The sequence below is a fragment of the Bidens hawaiensis genome, unplaced genomic scaffold, assembly GCF_021521415.1.
Source record: "Bidens hawaiensis isolate Kalapana, Puna unplaced genomic scaffold, B.hawaiensis_p1.1 tig00016266_1, whole genome shotgun sequence".
In the NCBI taxonomy this organism is placed as follows: domain Eukaryota; kingdom Viridiplantae; phylum Streptophyta; class Magnoliopsida; order Asterales; family Asteraceae; genus Bidens; species Bidens hawaiensis.
This window is the reverse complement of record NW_027492484.1, coordinates 435,700-455,334: the sequence shown is the minus strand read 5'-3', so window position 1 is coordinate 455,334 and position 19,635 is coordinate 435,700. Positions and strand designations below refer to the sequence as shown.

At 36.8% G+C, this 19,635-nt stretch overlaps 2 protein-coding genes across 3 annotated transcripts; one reads left to right on the top strand and one right to left on the bottom strand.

Annotated features, from left to right (window-relative positions):
- Positions 1-11,706: 11,706 nt before the first annotated feature.
- On the top strand, positions 11,707-15,538 carry LOC143551100 (cullin-1-like). 2 transcript variants are annotated; one of them, XM_077041613.1, is made up of 7 exons: positions 11,709-11,942; positions 13,253-13,352; positions 13,596-13,787; positions 13,883-13,930; positions 14,740-14,940; positions 15,020-15,097; positions 15,203-15,538. In XM_077041613.1, exons 1-7 carry the CDS (start codon positions 11,812-11,814, stop codon positions 15,326-15,328), a joined length of 876 nt encoding a protein of 291 aa, XP_076897728.1. In that variant the 5' UTR covers positions 11,709-11,811; the 3' UTR covers positions 15,329-15,538. The 2 variants fall into 2 exon arrangements, with proteins under 2 accessions (XP_076897727.1, XP_076897728.1); XM_077041612.1 differs by having other exon boundaries at positions 11,707-11,942; positions 15,020-15,538.
- Positions 15,539-17,551: 2,013 nt separating this feature from the next.
- On the bottom strand, positions 17,552-19,422 carry LOC143551099 (putative microtubule-binding protein TANGLED). Its single transcript, XM_077041611.1, has 4 exons — positions 19,079-19,422; positions 18,904-19,010; positions 18,777-18,826; positions 17,552-18,500 (listed from the first exon to the last, which is right to left on the bottom strand). The coding sequence occupies exons 1-4, from the start codon at positions 19,160-19,162 to the stop codon at positions 17,653-17,655; spliced, it is 1,089 nt and encodes a 362-aa protein (XP_076897726.1). The 5' UTR covers positions 19,163-19,422; the 3' UTR covers positions 17,552-17,652.
- Between the last annotated feature and the right edge of the window lie 213 nt (positions 19,423-19,635).

The window sequence follows — 19,635 nt, the reverse complement described above, 5'->3', positions numbered from 1 at the left end:
GTGCATATATATATCAATAACACGAAGTCCTTCATGAAACCTTGCCTTATGTCGTTCGGAACTTAATCAACCGGAGTCGGTGACGTAACTAACAAAGGTAACAAGGGGTGTGTATTATATATATGTTGTACCACCATATTCAAGAGTTAGTAATGTTAGATAAGCTAATTAGAAAGAAAGAAATAACTCAGTTTGACTTTTAGAAGTCAAACCTTCAAGAACACAATGAAAATAACCTTAAGATCTTTGAATTTGAGAGAGAATTTGTAGTTGTAGCATGGATTGATGGGTGGAAATGGTGGTGTATATATAGGGTAAGTTTAAATGGTCAAGCATAAAGGGTCTTGCATGAAAATGGGTTGGTTTGGTCACATGTATGCATAAAACAAAGTAAAAACGAGCTGCTGATCTGGGTGTCCGTCGCGCCCCGCGACCAGAATAGGGGTCCCCCGTCGCGCCCCGCGACGGGGTTATTTTCCAGATTTTCAATATTTTCAAAAAGGGCAGTTTTGGCCCCCGAAGTTCGTTTTAAGTGATTTTTAAGCGTTTTAAAGACCGAAATGAATGTTTTCAAGACCCAACAAGTGTAAAACAATATTGTAACATAAAATCCATCATTTTTATTATATCAAAGGTTTCGGTTTACAAAACGGGTCGGTTTACATCAATAAATTTACAAAACAAATACGAATCGAGACCCGAAATTGACGAATGTCACAGTATCCCCTACTTTAGGAAATTTCATCCCAAAATTAAGATGAAGACGACGATGCAAAAAAATGTTGATACTTCTCTTTCATTGCGTCTTCTCGTTCCCAAGTAAACTCCGCACCACGCCGTGATTCCCAACGAACTTTTACTAACCGAATTCGACTACGCTTGGTTTTCTTCTCGTTGCGATCCATAATCTCAACGTTTCGTTCAACCATAATCATAGACTCATCAACATGAACTTCATCAAGAGGCATATGGAGATTACCCTCGGCTAGGCACTTTTTGAGATTCGAAACATGAAATGTTGGATGAACACCAGCAAGTTCTTGCTGTAGTTCGAGTCGATACGCTACTTTCCCAACACGTTCAAGAATTTTAAAAGGACCAACGAAACGAGGAGCTAGTTTACCCTTCTTTCCAAAACGGACTACCCCCTTCCAAGGGGATACTTTTAGAAGGACAAGATAGTCAACATTAAATTCGATCGGTTTTCGCCGTTTGTCGGCGTAACTCTTTTGACGATTTCTAGCGGCTAGGAGATTTTTACGCATTTGATTAATGACATTGGTAGCTTCTTGGACCATTTCGGGTCCCGTGATTTGAGCTTCACCGATTTGGTTCCAACAAATCGGGGAACGACATTTACAACCGTAAAGAGCTTGAAAAGGAGCCACATCAATGCTAGAGTGGTAGCTATTGTTGTAGGAGAACTCGATGAACGGGAGATGAGAATCTCAATTCCCACCGAAATCAAGAACACACGCTCCTAGCATATCCTAGAGTGTTTGGATTGTACGTTCGGATTGATCGTCCGTTTGAGGATGATAAGAGGTGCCAAGATCGAGACGTGTTCCCAAAGCTTCTTGAAGTGAACGCCAAAAATGAGAGGTAAAGCGGGCATCGCGATCGGAGATGATAGACAATGGCAAACCGAGTCGGCACACGATTTCCCGAACATAGATTTGAGCAAGCTGCTCGACAGAGTGCTTCTCGCGGATCGAAATGAAATGAGCGGATTCGGTTAATCGATCGATGATCACCCAAATGCTATCGTTGCGTTTTTGGGTTTTGGGTAATTTGGTGATAAAGTCCATAGCAATGTCTTTCCATTTCCAAACGGGAATCGGTGGTTGCTCGAGTAGACCAAAAGGTCTTTGATGTTCGGCTTTAACTTTCGAACAAGTAAGACATTTAGATACAAACAACGCTACGTCCTTTTTCATACCCGGCCACCAAAAGGTAGCACGAAGATCGAAATACATCTTATCTGCACCGGGATGAACGGAATAATGCGAATTATGAGCTTCGTCGAGAATACAAGTACGAAGGTCATCACGATCGGGAATCCACAAACAATTGAGAAAGTACAAAAGACCATCGGGTTTGGTTTCGAGTTGAAGTTCGGCTCCACATGACATTTCGTCGTACATATTACCTTCTTCGACGGAGGTACGTTGAGCTTGAAAGATACGAATTTGAAGATCGGTTTGAACAATGACGCTTAGAAGCAGAATGGATTTAACATTAACCTTTCGACTTAGGGCTTCGGCGACAACATTCGCTTTATCGAGGTGGTAGCGAATCTCGCAGTCGTAATCACTAAGTATTCGGCCCATCGTCGTTGTCTCATATTGAGATCTTTTTGGTTAAAAATGTGTTGAAGGCTTTTATGATCGGTAAAAACCACACATTTTGTTCCATAAAGGTAATGTCTCCAGATTTTGAGAGCGAAAAAGACGGCACCAAGTTCGAGATCGTGAGTCGTATAGTTCTTCTTGTTGACCTTAAGTTGCCTTGATGCGTATGCGATGACTTGACCTCGTTGCATGAGAACACAACCAAGGCCTTGATGGGAGGCATCGCAAAATACAACAAAATCGTCGTTTCCATCGGGAAGGGTTAGAACGGGAGCATTGCAAAGCATGTCCTTGAGAGTACAAAAGGCTTCCTCTTGCTTCGAACCCCAATCGAAGGGTTCTCCCTTATGGGTGAGAGAGGTAAGAGGCAAAGAGACCTTGAAAAAATTCCGAATGAAACGTCGATAATATCCGGCCAAACCGAGGAAGGATCGAATTTCCGTGGGAGTCGTTGGAGTTTTTCAATCCTTAACGGCCTCAATTTTAGCGGGATCAACATGAATACCTTTGCCGTTTACGATATGTGCCAAAAATTGAACTTCCACAAGCCAAAATTCACATTTGGAGAATTTGGCATAGAGTCATTCGTTTCTAAGGAGCTCGAGAATGGAATGCAAATGATGTTCATGTTCGGCTATGGATTTAGAGAAGATAAGGATGTCATCAATAAAGACAATAACGAATTTACCAAGGAATGGTTTGCAAACACGGTTCATGAGGTCCATAAATACCACAGGTGCATTTGTTAACCCGAAGGGCATAACCAAAAATTTGAAATGTCCATATCGAGTACGGAAAGCGGTTTTAGGAATGTCTTCTTCGCGAACACGCAATTGATGATAACCCGATCGAAAATCAATTTTGGAGAAACAAGTTGCGCCTTGAAGTTAGTCGAATAAGTCGTCGATACGTGGCAATGGGTAACGGTTTTTAATAGTAAGCTTGTTAATTTCACGATAATCAATGCACATCGCAAGTTTCGACTCAAATTTCAAAGAAATAAACTTCTATCGGCACCGGTATCAAATAAAATAGAAGCCAAAAGATAGTTCACCAAAAACATACCGTTCACAACATCGTTTGCCACTTGAGCTTGATTTGCATTCATCATAAAAGCTCGCCATGGTTGACTTGTGGTGCTTGTTGGGGAGGTGGAGGTGGTGCTTGGATTGCTTGGATGGGTTGGATGAGTGGTGCATTGAGTTGGGGAATTTGAGGTTGGTAAGTTTGAACTTGGTTGGCTTGGGTTTAGTAATAAGGTATGCTTACGGTTTGAGCTTGGTTGGCAAAAGCTAAACGTGGGCAATTGTGGCGGAAATGGTTGGGATCACCACAATTAAAGCAAGCTCGGGGTTGTTGGGGTTGTTTGGTGGGTATGGTGCATAGCGGTTTTGGGCATTTTGGGGAAAGTTTCTCGGTTGATTTGGTTGGTTAGGTTGGTTGGGTTGGGTTCGTTGGGCGGATCGGCAAGTGGTGTTGAGATGGTCAAGTCGGTTACAAATGGTACCTTGGCGACAAGGCGAGTTTGTTGGGTGGTGAAGTTGGCAAGTGTTACATAGCAGGTAAGGACCGGTATAGGGTCTTCGGTTTTGGGGAGCTTGGGTTTGTTGTTGAGGTTGAGGTTGGGTGATGGCAAAGTTTTGGTAATTAGTCTTGGGTTTCTTGTTGTTGTTGTTGTTGTGTCGGGAGGAGTTGGAGTAGTTTATAGCTTGTGGTGCGGGTTCAACCTTGGCTTGGGGACCGGGCTCGGTTTTGGCTTTCTCGGTTGTTTTCTTGAGGGTTAGGATACCCTCCTTCACATGATTTTCCGATAGCGCACCGGCAAAAGTAACGGCCTCCTCAAGGTTCGCGGGTTTGCTACTCATGACTGAGTCCTGGATTTTCATTGGTAGACCCCCAATGTATTTGTCAAGTTGACGTTCGGCTGGGGTAACCAAGTGAGGTACAAGAACGCTTAGCTCGTGGAAACGGAGCGAGTAAGCGGCGTTATCACCACTTTCTTGTTTAGGTTCCAAAATTCTTCCTCAAGCTTTTGGAGCTCATGTTTGGGACATAATTTATTCTTCATAAGCGCCTTGAGATCGGCCCATGGAAGAGCCATGGCCACATCCGTACCTTGGAGGTGCATAACACTACCCCACCATGTTAGGGTGGTTCCCCTAAACATGCTTGAAGCGAAGTTTGTCTTTTTCGCTTCGGGGCATTCGCTGTGTAAAAACACATTCTCCACAGATTCGAACCATTGCAACAAGGTAGTCGCACAGTTGGTTCCAAAGAATTCGGACGGGTTGCACTAGTAAGTTGTTTAAGCAGGTAGGATGCGGGTTTGGGTTCAATAGGTGCAACAACGTATGCGGGTTGGTTTGCTTGTATTTGGGTCATAAGTTCGAGAATCACAGCGGCCATTTGCTTGGCGATGATGGCGGTCATACGTCGGGTGGAGTTCTTGCGCGGTTGGCGTCTTAGCGGAGGCATGCTAAAATTTATAAAGGAAATGGGATAAGTTTTGGGTAAAAGGAAATGAATATAAAGGTGTATAAAATAAAATAAGATTTCGATTTTTGATTTGTGAATCCTAGAGTTAGTATGGAGAAGATGTTAGTGTTAGATAAATATAAAAAATTTGTTTATAAATAACAAAATCGTAAACAAAACGTAAATGATTTTGAGATAGTTAAAACTTGAAAATTTGAGATTTTGAGATTTATCGAGTCGGAAAAATCGTGCATGAAATCACCATGACTTGATATTCCAACACTAAATAAAAGGTTTTATAAAACACCACGTTGGAGTCTAAACATGTGCACGTAACCACCTCGACTTTTTCATGTTTTAGACTCAAATAACAATGATAACACAATAAATAGAGATACAACGTCATGCCAAAACACTAGTCCACGAAATCACCGTATTCCTATTGTTTTAACACCAAAAATTAGGATGGCGACTGGAACGCTCGCATTCAACTACTTAAAGAATTGACATTTATAACACGGCTTATGGCCTAGAAAACGAGCACTATAACTCAACCATCCCAGGTAAGTAAATCACCTTCGATCCTTGGAATTTTTTTGTCAATTGGTCATTTTATAGTGTCTCGTTTTATATGATGGCTACAAACCCGATATAAACGCAACCTTTAAGGGATTTGAAACAACGGGATCCAAGTTAATCTTGTAATCCATAAAACAAAATGAAAATCTACTTTTTGCGTTTTAAGGTAAGGATACCTTGGAAATACTATGAAAGTGTGTGTATGTGAACATTTATGATATTGGTGAATTTTAAACAAGTTTATAAATAAACATGCGATATGAACAATTAAATAGAGTAAACACGTATGAACACACGTATAGGACCCTAAGCATAACAATTCTAGGTCGTTACGTCTAACCACCTATCTTAATTGTCATGGCTCTGATACCAATCTGTCACACCCCGACCAAAGGCGACGGAACATGCCAGGGTGAAACGATTGCCCATAAGCGCATAACACTATTTAAAGCAACAATATTTAACAAACTCATTTCATTTCACAACATCGAAAATGTCACATAACCAAATATTCATAAGTCAAATACAACAAAATATCACAAAATATAGCAAATCAAATATTGTTCATTTTTGCTAATAACTTAAAGGTCTTGACATTCGTTTTCTCCACAAGCATCAAATCAACCAATATGCAAACCTATAACATTTCATAAAATAAAGTTTGTCAACACAAAGGTTGGTGAGCAATTCATAAGTTTGAGTAACAATAGTATATAGTAAGAAAGATCCACAAACTAGTATACGAAACAATAAATAAAAGCCATAATTTGGATAAAATCGCTAATAGAATTACGTTAGCGACACCTAACCATAAGGGGATGCCAAATAGTCTAGGATTTAATAGATTATTGTTAATTGCATTACGTTAACGACACCTTGCTACAAGGGGATGCCAAGTAGTCTAGGATTTATAGATTCAACCAACCGAAAGCGATAAACACATAGGCATATAAGCATAGAACACCAAATCGAGCAAGTATTTAAGTAAAGTGTACAACAACGTTTGTGGTTTAAGACCCAAGTATAAAACATTTATTTTAGATAAGATGAAATGTCACCCCCAAAACAAAAGATAGAAAACGGGGTATAAAGTTACTCACGTTCAAGTAATAACTTGAAAGATTGATTATTTGGAGATTTTGCTGGAAAGAAGAGTTAACGTATGAAGCCTAAAATAAAAGAAGTCTTGGATTTAGAAAGGTTTCCTTGAAGATCTTTAAATAAAATAATTGTTGCAAAAAGTAAATAATTTAAAGTTCAAGGTTTAGAATGTTACTATTTAAGAATTTATAATAATAACCCTTTAAAAATGTAAGTTTGCTCGAAACCGGGTTAAAATATATAACCTCAATATTTACTTAACCCAAGTTAAGTAATAAGGTGAGAAAAATGCTAAATGCAAGTTCCTTTGGGACAAAAATACTAAAATGGGTTTTTAACGAGTGTTCGGGTCTTGACAAATGGTCAAACCCAAAGTCAACTTTCCAAAATATTAATTGTCATGAGATAACTCATTAAAATATAATAACACTTAACCAAGTATGTAGATCTATTGTTTTAGAACTAACAACGCACGTTAAGCGAGTGTTCGGTTTTGTCGATCCAAACTATGTTATGAGCTCAAGTTGGATCAACAATTCCAAGTACTTAAGATAATAATTAAAATCAGTTTGTAAACTATTTTTAAAGAAATATACAAGTTTTGATAGCTAAAGACACACTTGTGTGTCTTAAGCGAGTAAAAGTCGTAATGGTTCGGTTTCCATCTCATAACAAGTTCATAGATGGATTCTACATACCCATATATCATAGATCTTGTATAAAAATGTATAAATGAAAATATTTAAGTTCTACAACTAAAAAGGTCAACAACAAGTCTTTTTAACAAAAGTTCGGTTTGGTTCGGTTTCCATCTCACGATGAGTTCATATATGGTCTCCACATACCCAAGACTTGTAAATGTGACTAACAAACTAAAATAAACAGAAGTTAGGCATAAATAATATGTATAAACAAGTTATGTGTGTGTGTATATATCAAGAACACGAAGTCCTCCATGAAGCCTTGCCTTATGACGTTCGGAACTTAACCAACCGGAGACGGTGAGGTAACTAACAAAGGTAACAAGGGGTGTGTATTATATATATGTTGTACCACCGTATTCAAGAGTTAGTAATGTTAGATAAGCTAATTAGAAAGAAAGAAATAACTCAGTTTGACTTTTAGAAGTTAAACCTTCAAGAACACAATGAAAATAACCTTAAGATCTTTGAATTTGAGAGAGAATTTGGAGTTGTAGCAGGGATTAATGGGTGGAAATGGTGGTGTATATATAGGATAAGTTGAAATGGTCAAGCATAAAGGGTCTTGCATGAAAATGGGTTGGTTTTGGTCACATGTATGCATAAAACAAAGCAAAAACGAGCTACTGATCTGGGTGTCCGTCGCGCCCTGCGACCAGAATAGGGGTCCCCCCTCGCGCCCCGCGACCAGAATAGGGGTCCCCCGTCGCGCCCCGCGACGGGGGAATTTTCCAGATTTTCAATATTTTCGAAAACGGCAGTTTTGGCCCCGAAGTTCGTTTTAAGTGATTTTTAATCTTTTTAAAGACCGAAATGAATGTTTTCAAGACCCAACAAGTGTAAAACAATATTGTAACATAAAATCCATCATTTTTATTATATCAAAGGTTTCGGTTTACAAAACGGGTCGATTTACATCACTAAAGTTTACAAACAAATACGAATCGAGATCCGAAATTGACGAATGTCACACCTTGGGTGGGTTTTCCCCCCAAAACTCAAACTCATATTTATTTATCATATTTGTTATTTATCCAAATAAATAACATATTCCCTCAAATATAAATTATCCAAATAATTTATTTAAACACGAATGTAAATATTTAGAAAACCAATTTCCAAATATATAAGTGTTGATATTTATTACTTAGATCACATCTAATAATAAATATCGTGGCGTTTGTCTAGTTTGTTTTTGGGTATGACCCGACTTGGATCATAACGTACTAGCCATATCAACTCAAATATGTGTCTTTGGCAGATCGATTCCAACAATTTCTCACTTGCACAAGATACATAGAAGATTGATGTAAACAAGATGAAAGTAACCATCATATATCATATTTCGTTTTAATCACACAAGTTATATAAAGTTATAATATAATTACATAAGTTAACCGCATTTTTGTAATATACATTGTTTTAGAAAAAAACGGTCATCCAAACAATTCACTAGTTAAACTAGAGTACAAAACTAGATAATGTTATTTGTAACTTACCTATGGGCATCAATATGGGGAGTGCTCACGAATCATCTTCTCTCATCCACTTCCCTCGCGTTCTTTCTCTCCCAACAAATGCACTCTTTTCTGTCCATAAGATTCCCTTACTTTACGGATGACTGACTTCGATGATGGTCTAACGTAATTAATATAAATAAAAAATAAATCAAATACTAAACTAAAGTGTTTTAATAAAAGACTAAAAACTTACTATTCTCTATATTAAAAATTATGTTAGTAACAATTTTAATTTCAAAGAAAACCAGTGTTCAATTTCATTCATTAGGGGTGGGGATAGTGCGTGATGGGCTCCCACCACGCTTTACATAGCGTGGAACGCCGCCGCCGGTCCCCCATCACGCATGATGGGGGAAAGAGCGTGGTGGCAGAGCCACCATGAGGGGAGGCGGGGTAGTCGACAGCCATAGGCCCGAATTTTTTTTTAAATAAATATATTTTTATGAAAAAAATATGTATAATCAATGTTTCAACACAATTACATGACCTCTAGCTTGGTCTAGTAGCAAAGAGGTATGACTAACAAAGAGGTTGTGAGTTCTAGTCTTATTTGAGACATTTTTAAGTTTATTTTTATACAAAAATTTTTTAAACAACCCAAATCATAACTAAGTAAGCATATTTAAAATTAAATTGTTTAAACCCAATAAAATGTTCCTTTCAGTTAAGGCCCCAAAAAATTTCGCCTTTGGCCCAAATTTTTTTTCCCTTTCTCGAAGTCGGCCCTGCGTGGTGGTGATCACGTGTGATAGAAGTTGACTAATTCCACATCATCATTGGGATTCTTGAAGTGACACATCATCATTGGGTGAGGTGAACAAACAATCACACTACCACCACCTTATTAAATTCTATCACTAGTGATAGATTTTGATTGGGGTGATATCACACATCATCATTGAGTGGTTAAAGTGATGGAAGTACCATCACAATAAACCACCCCCTCACCCTTAGAGAATTCACAATGCTAAAATTAATTGATGACTCAATCATCAATTTCTCTCTCATCTCTCTACTTTTCTCTTTCCTCTCTCTATCTTTTTTTTGAAAGACCCTCTCTCTCCCTTTTAACTAACTCTTCACTCACATATCTCATTCACACTCGTCTAGAAAACTATACATGAAATACCCTCTCATCTATTTCTCTTTCATTCATATCACTTGCTAACTAAACTGTGGGGTTAACACATGATAACTTGGACATGTGGGGTTAACACATGCCTTTGGTTCTCACCTACTCACTCAATTATTGATGTTGAGATATAAAAATATTTGGTATCCACAACTTCAGTGTTTCATCTTCTTCAGTCACTGCCTTCGTCATTGTCTTCATCCCGTGTGACTAATATTACTATAGAGTTTGATGAATCCACAGGCAACTGCATGGACGGGCTGCAACTGATAATGCGATTTAACTTTTTTTTGTTAGCGTTTCAGGTTGTTAACAGGCCAGATGGCATATAGTACGGTAATGGGTCAGCTTGCAAGTTGTAATTTGTTGGTAATGAGTCGGTTATAACTACATGTTATATTGCAGGTTGCATTTTCTTTGTAATGCATCAAATTCAGGCTGAAGTATTTAAGTAAGATTACTGAAAATAGTTCTATTTAATAAGCCACAAAAAACATGAACTTAAATCGAAACAGTTTTGACATTGACTTCTATGGACAAACAAGGTTTGGCAGTTTTTTCTTTTACTTCCTTTATAAGGAATGCTTTTTGATGGTGATTGCCGATTTTAGGAAAACTAGCACGTGTTTAGGATGGATCCACATTTCATCGAGTTTTTAATTGTCTGCATAATAATAAAGTTCTCTTTTCAACTTAATACATAACGATAACTTATGAAGGATCATAAACTACTTTACAATATATATGTAGTTACTTGGCAATGGGAATCTAATTGGCTGGAACGGCTTAGGCTAGCAGTGAGGTTGTTTGCCAACTATGCATATTTGCAATTGGGTAAGACATGGTGCAGCAGCCTTGCTTAAGAAAGTTTTTGTATAAAAAAAATAGTCACAAATAGCTACATATCTTATGTATGTTATCAGTAACCGTCCTTTGTGGAGAGTGTAGTGTCCTTTGTTCGGTTATAGACCATTGATATACCCGGTTAAAGTTGACGTATTCGTTCTTAACAATACACGCTCTTGCTGCAAAGCGCGATGGGCAAAATTCTAGTTATTTATTATTTATGATCAAACTAAGGGGCTGTTTGGTTCATTCAGATCTGAATGAGTCAGATTTGAATGAGCCTCTGTCCCATTCAGCAACTACAACAAGTCTGAATGATTCAGACCTAATTTTAACTATTAAGATATTTTTCTGTTTGAAACCAAACAGTTTTTAGTTAGTTTGAATGAATCAGATATTTACATATGAATGGTTACATTCAGATGTAAACAAAGCTCCACGGAATATTATAAATTATTATTATATAATAATATATGTTTTGGAGGGAGCATGAAACAAAAGAGAAGAAAAGAAAAGGAAGTGTTTGGATTGATATTTGGAAGCATAATAAAAAGGCATAAGTAGTGGTGGTCGACATCCTCATTTCGCTCCCACACTGTCTACACTCTCGTCGATCTTCTCATCAATCGAATCGTAAGCACTTCGAACCCTAAATACTCTTCTCTTCTATTCTATCATCACTGATTCGCTATATTAAGTTGCTAATCATCATCCGCAATACAAAGTTTCTTTCCGAATGTGAATGTTGATGTAGACTTACCCTAAAACCCTATAAATAAATTACTTCATTTTAGCCAACTCATAGTCTGGTAGGTTTAGTTTACGGGAGCATATAAATTATATAATATAAATGATAGACTCTTGCAAGCCGGCTCGAGCTCAATAAGTGAAGCTCGTTTAAGCTCTGCTCAATTGAGCTTGTTCACGAGCTGATACAGCTCGTTTGCACCCCTGCTGTATGCCATTATAACAGGATTTTGATTTGGAATACTGAATTTAGTGAAGGTGTTTTTGTGGATTGTATTTTTTGTTGATCTGTATGTGAATGAGCTTATTTGTTATACGGTTTAAAAGTTTGAGGAGGTGTTGGTGGAACTGGAAACAAGATGACTAGAAAGATGACTCTGGAGGAAGGGATGGATATATTGAGAGGAGGCATTTCCAAGGCGATGATGATACTGGATGGATATCCAACAAGTTCTTTGTTTACTTGCGAAGAGTACATGAAAATGTATGAGTATCCTTTTGATATGGTACGGTTGTTCACTCATTTCTTAAGCGTAGCAACTAGCAAGCTGATAATATTCTTTTTAGGGTAGAGCTATACACACATCACTAACTTACTATACATACGCTAGTTAAGTTTAGGGCCGTATAATATGAAGAAATGTTTGTATGGGCTTGTATAACGTGTTATATGGTCTTGTATAACTTTACTAAAAGTCTGAAACCGAATGATGTGACAGTGGTGTCTTGTCTCAGAAGTCATTTGTGCCGTATGATGTAAAAGTTTGCTTCATACGACACGCATGATGTGACAGGTCTGTGATTTGCAAAAGTCATAAGGGTCGTATAACATGATACGTCGCATATAGGGATGACAATGAAACCCGAACCCGATGCGAAAACCCGAAACCCGACATAAATGGGACGGGTAATACCCGACCCGTTAGGGTTTGGGATTTCTAATATACCCGATTACCCGACCCGATTACCCGATAACATAAACCCATTTACCCAATTATATACCCGATATACCCGATATAGCGTATTATATTATTATATACTATATTTCAAATATATTATATGTTGAAACTTGTTTATGTCAATTATTTGTGACATTTTATCTTTATGGTAACCATCTTTGTAATCGATTAGTTATATTTTGTCAAACCCCGGTAAAAACCTAAGGGGTTTTGAGTCGTGTATATCCGACGATTTTTTTTATCAAAACCCGATAAGAAACCCGAAACCCGATGGGAAAACCCGAAACCCAACGGGTAATTACCCGATTAAAACCAGACGGGTTTGGGATGGATTTGGGATGGACTTTCATAACCAGGTATGGGTTTGGGAATACCTAAACCCGACCCATTGCCATCCCTAGTCGCATATGATATGACACGCATGCTGGTGTGTAGATTTTGAGGTTGGTGTATGTATAACATTACCTTTTTTTGTATTATTATATAGCTATAGCTATTTGTATTGGTGATAAGTAGTTAATGCCATGTTGCTCTTCTTTGATATCATGCTTATTGCGCCCTGACTTAAACTAATCAACCAAGGATTAAGCAAAAACATAAGCGATTGGCTTATATATGTAAACATAATCTGGGTTAGATCATATAGAATTATAATCAATAGTAGTTTAATACTGTGTTATTTTAATGCAGTTAGTATTTCATGAGTAATTCTGTCATTCCACAGATAAAAAAAGATTATTTGGAGATACTAGAAAGGTTACTTTTAAGTTTAAAAGAATATATTATAAACATTATTACCGTATGCAATTTTGGCCATATATATGTCCTTTACTCTTGGGAGCTGTGTGTATCAAATGTGTGTTCAACAACCTCCTTTCGAGTATTCTGCAGAACTCTATGAAATATTCAAGAAAGCTTTGGAAGAGAGCATTACTTCAAGGGTGAGTCATAAATGTTTATTTATCTTATATAGCTGATTAATCTCTGTATTATTATGCATAACGACGCATCAAACGTCACGAAGTATTTATTTCACATTTAATGCTTTGCAATAAGACTCCATATTAAAAGTGGAAACACGCTTCTAAAGGCATTTTGTATTCGTTAATGCCCTTATTTCGCCCTAAATTATGTCATCTTTTTACTCAATTTTTATTAATATTTCTCAAACACAATGATGTCAGGTCATACCAGTTATTAAGGATAAAACACAAAACTTTCTGTTATATGAAGTTTGGAACATGTGGACAAAATACAAGGTTATGGCTAAATTTCTTGTAGGTTTCTTTTTGTATCTTGATCGACAAGTTACTGAGGATAAGAATAAGAATACTGCTTCTCTTAATGAACTCTCGGTTTGTTGTTTCCGGGACATGGTAAACAATGCTTTAATTGTAGATTTGTGTTTTTTTTTACCATACAATCTTATGTTTCTTTTAATAATAAATTTCCTTTCATTGAACTGTGTCAGGTGGCTAGTGAATTGTATCCCAAGATTATGGAAGCTGCAATTTCTCTAGTATGTTCTCAAAACCATGACAAATAGTAAAGGTGGTAAGTAGGGGTGTAATCGAGCTGATCTGAGCTCGAGCTCATTTAACTTACGAGAGCTCGGGTTGGTTCGAGCTCTATTTCTAAAGAGCTTGGCTCGTTTGTTATTTATTAATCAGTTTTTTTACATTTATAATTAATTTTTTATACATATTTTAATTACAATTTTTATGCATAAGATAATATATATTATGTAGTTATTTTATCGTAATTTTATGTATATTAATCAATATATATAAATATATATTTACCATAAAATAAAAGTTAGATTAATAATAGGCTTGTGAGGCGTGAGCTGGCTAGAGCTTTATAAGTGAAGCACACGCTCGTTTATTAAATAAGCTTATTTTTAGGCTTGGGCTTGTGCTCGTTTAAGCTCGGCTCTATTCGAGCTTTTAGTGAGCCGAACTCGAGTAGTTCACGAGCGGTTTGTGGCTTGTTTACACTCTTAGTGGTAGTATGGGTGGATGTTCAAAGCAGGTCTTTCTTTACTACGGGTTGACACACAATCCATTCTTTAAAAGAATTTCTATATATATTTAAGTGTTATTCATGATGACATAAACAATATTATTACAATAATAATTTGAATATTTAAATACAGCTATTTAAGAGGTGCTGCACATTAGACTTTGTGGGACTTTCAACCTGTTTGACCAGTTGACCCCTTTATTTTATTAGATAACTTCCCATTTTAGCCACATTTTTATTTGACCCATTAGAGATAAAATACAACCCATGAATAAGTAATTTGGTTGATTTTCTTTTTGCATACAGGTCAATCAGGACCGTGAGGGTAACTCTGTTGACCGGGATATGCTGAAGGATGTTTCCACCTTGTTTGTTGAAACTGGAAGTGGAAAGATGCATTGTTATGAAAATTTTGAGACTGCAATCCTAACGAGTACTGCAAATTACTATAATCACTTACTTCCACAGTGGCTTCTGCACTACTCACCTATTGACATTTTTATGATGGTTATTTCCTTTTTTATGAAGGTTTATTCAGGTCATTATATCTATCTGCTTACAATGTATTCATGGTTATCTTTTGTAGGCTCAAAATTGTTTGAACCAAGAAAAAGAAAGAGCGAGTCAATTCTTGCATGAAACCTCCGTTGAGAAGTTACTACAAGTACGTCATCACTTGGCAGTTTATATGTTTTGCTTTAGAGTTAACAGAATCTACATTTTACCCTTCTCTCTAAATATTTTTGTAACACGTGTTGATATTCTTCAGGTTGTGCATGAGCAGTTATTGGGTCAAACCGCACTGGATCAAGCTAAACTGTACGAAAGACAGAAGAATGAGTATGGCGATTGCTCAATTCAATACCAGGCATGCTTTGTTATTCAGTTAACTTGAGAACCACTCTTGCTGGTCTATTCAGGTTTTATTGTTAGGGTGTAATATCTTAAATTGATAGAAACATAGACCCAACGCATAACATCAATTTATTTGTAACGATAATGCAGAAATGAGTAAAAAAAAATTCAAAATTCCCATAAAAGGAAAACACTGCGGTTTTTGTTTTTGAATATGGAATACCGGAGTTAACATCAATCTGCTAGCTAGGGCTGTAAGCTAGCCGAGCTTGGCTCATGAGAAAATTTTCAAGCTCAGTTTGTTTATAATTTATATATATGTATAATTGTTTTATATATATAGAATTGCAACTTTATATAATTTATAATTATATTTGTCATGTATTATATATTTATCATATTAAAGAAAAATTATTATATTTGCATAAATAATAGGTAGCTTGGTTTATGAGGCTTGGGATCAGGCTTGTTTATTAAGCAAGCTTATATTTTAGGCTCAAGCTCGTTTAAGATCGGCTTGGTTCGAGATTTTAGTGAGCCATTCTTGGGTAGCTCATGGGTAGCTGGGTATGTTTACACCCCTAAGACTGCTAGTTCAAACATGAGCCATGAACATTGATCATAAACTTAGATGTCACACAACTTAAATTAGGAAAGTTTTATGATCATACCCAAATGTAGTATTCGTTTTCTCGAAGCGATATAGACACAACTCATTTGACACTAGAAGTCAAACGTTGACTTTTCGTCGAGCCAGTAAGTAAAATTGTTAATTATTTGTAATCTTGTTGCCATATGTTAATTTGAACTTGCAATTATTTTTTTCGTTGGCTGCAGTTTAATGTTTGAATTTGGGATGTAATGCAGGAGATGCTGTCAGGATGTGCGGGGTTGAATCTCGGTGAAGGGAGTTCACATGTGTGATTTAGTCATGATACAAGGTTATTTTGGTAACTTTCATTAAATGAGTATAGATGCAGCGGATATACTGACCATTTTAACTTTGTCTTGTCATCTTTAAATTCACTAAAAATAGATGCAGATGTATATGGCCCGGTTTTGTACTCATACCAAACAGAAACCGAAATTTAACGGTCTTTTGTTTCAAGAAAATGGTGGGTTTCAGTTTTTTGATGTTTGGTTTTATGCATGGGTTCAGTTCGATTATGAGTGTATCAGTTTTTTTTAAACCACTTACTATTCTAATGAATTTTGGCTTGAAATATTTGGCGTAAGTTATTGAATTTAGGCCATAAATTCAACAACAAAAGCTCAAACAGGTTTGGTGCAATTCAGTTTCCATGTCTGGTTTGGTTTTGGTGCGGTTTGGATCTAGAACAAGTTATAACCGAAACTGAACATTAATTTCCGGTTTGAAAAAAAGAATAAAATAAAAACAAGATCTTAATAGCCGAATTTTAGTTCAGTTCGGGTCGGTTATTCCAGTTAGGTTTTTTCATGTAATCCGGATTCGGTTTGATTGGTCTGTTTTTTTCTCACCCCTAAGTAAAATACCAGAGTTTTAATTGCATTCATGAGCCCTGCAAGCGGGTAGGGGCTTCATCAGATTGGTTAATGATTTGAGTTTTTGTTATCCCCTAGTTGAAAACCGAATTCTGAAATGGGCTAATCGATCCGAACTCATCCAATTTCAATGATCGGTTTCCATTTTGAAATCCAACAAACCAAAATAAACTGTATTAATCGAATTCAACCAAACAACAATTTTGCCAAGATTACTTTTTTCCAGACAACCGATTTGGTTCCGTGTACAATAAATATTCAAACAAACACAAAGTATCCTAAAACCAAAAGTTTACAACCATAATAAAACATCCTAACAGGAGAATAGTCTTAAACGCTTAAACATAGTACACCGTGATAAAACATCCAAACCGGATAATAGTCTTAAACATCCAAACTGGACTAGACAAACATGTGCTATTTTGGTAAAGATTGAGCTCATACATAAAATATTTAATAAAACAATTAATTTGGTTAAACCGAACAAATCAAAAAAATCCTGCACGATTAATTCTTATGATACTAGTATCTAACATGCTTTCGTTGTAAAAAAAATAAACTTCAAAACTTTTGTACCATAAGGTAAAACTTATCACAGGTTCTATGAATAATAATCAGAATAAATGATGAATCTTAACTCCTAAATTTCAGTGAATATGACACTTTTATATAATATCAAAGAGTTTTTTTTTTATTTTGTTTCTAAATTTTCAAAACAAATATCAAGTGATGAACACAGCTCAACTGTCATTCATGTTTTATGAATACACACAAATGTTATTCACCTTAAGGACAACAAACATATGACATTAAGGAAATATCATTTGAAAGAATGAAACCTTAAACCCTCCTAGTTGTTGTTGACGTTGGCCTTTGTTTCAATCCACTCATCATGTTCATATTCATATTCATCATATTCATCCCATCACTTCCATCCACACACCCTTGCACAGATAACCTTCTGTTCTTCAAAGGCGAAACCAGCCTACTCGCCAGCCTCGAAGGCGAAAACGACCTCCTTAACTTGGCAGCCGTTGACACTTTCTTAGGTGGCGACACCGCCTTCTTCTTGGCAGCAATTCGGGTAGGAGATACCGAAACTGTTGGACTACTAATTTTCACTTGAAACTTTACAACCGAGGCCGTAGAGGACGCTGCAGCACCCTTTGCAGCCTTTCCAGGTGGTGTCTTGATCAAGAATTTATGTGGTGTTACCGGGCGGTTTGTTGCTCTCACTGGGGACTCGTTTTTGCTAAATTTTTGGGTATGTGAGTTAGATGTTGATTGGAACATTGGGTTCGGGAAAATAACTGTTTTCCGGGCCCAAGGGCGGTTCTTTGGGGACACCCGGTTGGCTGAAAAAGAAAGCCTGCGGTTTTCTTTTTCGGCCTCTGGTTTAGGGGGAGACCCCGATACTTTGAAATTAATGCGGGATTTGGTTCTTTGAAGTAAAGGGGAATGTGGTTCGGGTCGGATTATTTGTTTCTCTCTCTTTCGGCGGGCCCGAAGGTTGGTGGCTTCCGGATTTATTCTTGACTTTTGACGTGAAGCGGTTACGGGAGTTTTCGGGTCGGTAGCGGTGGTGGTCGTGGCCGACACGATTTCTCGTGCGAATCGGGTTGCTTGGAGGATTTCCCCCATTGTTTCTCCTAAAATCATTGCTGGCAATGACATTTTCTTCCACTCTCCTAAATAATACCACAAATATAAGAACAATCAAAATCAAAGAACCCAAAACTTGTAGGGGGCTAGAAAATAACCAAACCGAAACCAAAATAACCGTCCCAAACTATTAACTATCGTTGTTTTTTTTTATTTTTTTATTTAAACCGAAAATTACTGTTCGAACTTGGTTGTGCCTGGTTCATCGTACCAAAACCAAACCGAACAATACCAAACTTATTCATAAATACCAAGTTTGAAGTTACCCAAAACCGAGCATTCACACCCTAACCGAAACTTACCAATTTGTGTAGGCAATTTTCCAGGTGGTGATTTCTGATTATTCCCATTTCTGTTTCCAAAATTAGAGATAGAAAATTAGCACCCATTTGATTAAATTAACTCAAAATAATTTCACATAAAATTCACCTGATAGTTCTTAAATACCCTCTACCACCGCGCGGGCTGGCATTCACACCCGATCTCACCTTCGTAACATACTCGAGTTCTTGCAACCGATTCAAACACTTCTCTACCTACAAACCCACAGTTTCAAATTCAAATAAATAATAAACAGATGGGTTTAGAAATAAATGGGTACTACCTTATTGAGGGTTTCTCGGAGCTGATTCGGGTCGAGTGGTGCCACCATCTTCTTCCTGGGCTTCGGTGGTGATCTTGCGACCATTGTTATTGTTAATATAATAATAATAATAATATGTGTGTGTTTGAAACAGGTGTTTGTGTTTGAAGGTTAAGGAAGAAGGAAGATGTTGACTTCAAGTATTGTGTGAGGGAGGCCCCAACGGTCTGATTTGTTTTCAGTAAAGTGAAAACGGATACGAAGAATAAAACGGCTACTTTTTCATTCTATTAACAATTTAAATATTACTATTTTATTTTATATGTTTAGTCATTGATTGACTTTTCCGTTTTTACAGGTAATAAATTAATGGCTAATTAAATAATAATGCCTTCCATTAGGGGGTTGAAAAATCAAATTTTAAATTGAAGTTTAAACTGGATCGAATTTAAATTTGGTTTGGTTTTAGGGTGTGAATTAAAGACCGGCTTGTATTCAGAATCTGTTTTCGAATGCGACTTTCTGAGTTTTAAATTTTATTTGCACATCTTTTGAAACTATTCTCAATATTCGGGTGA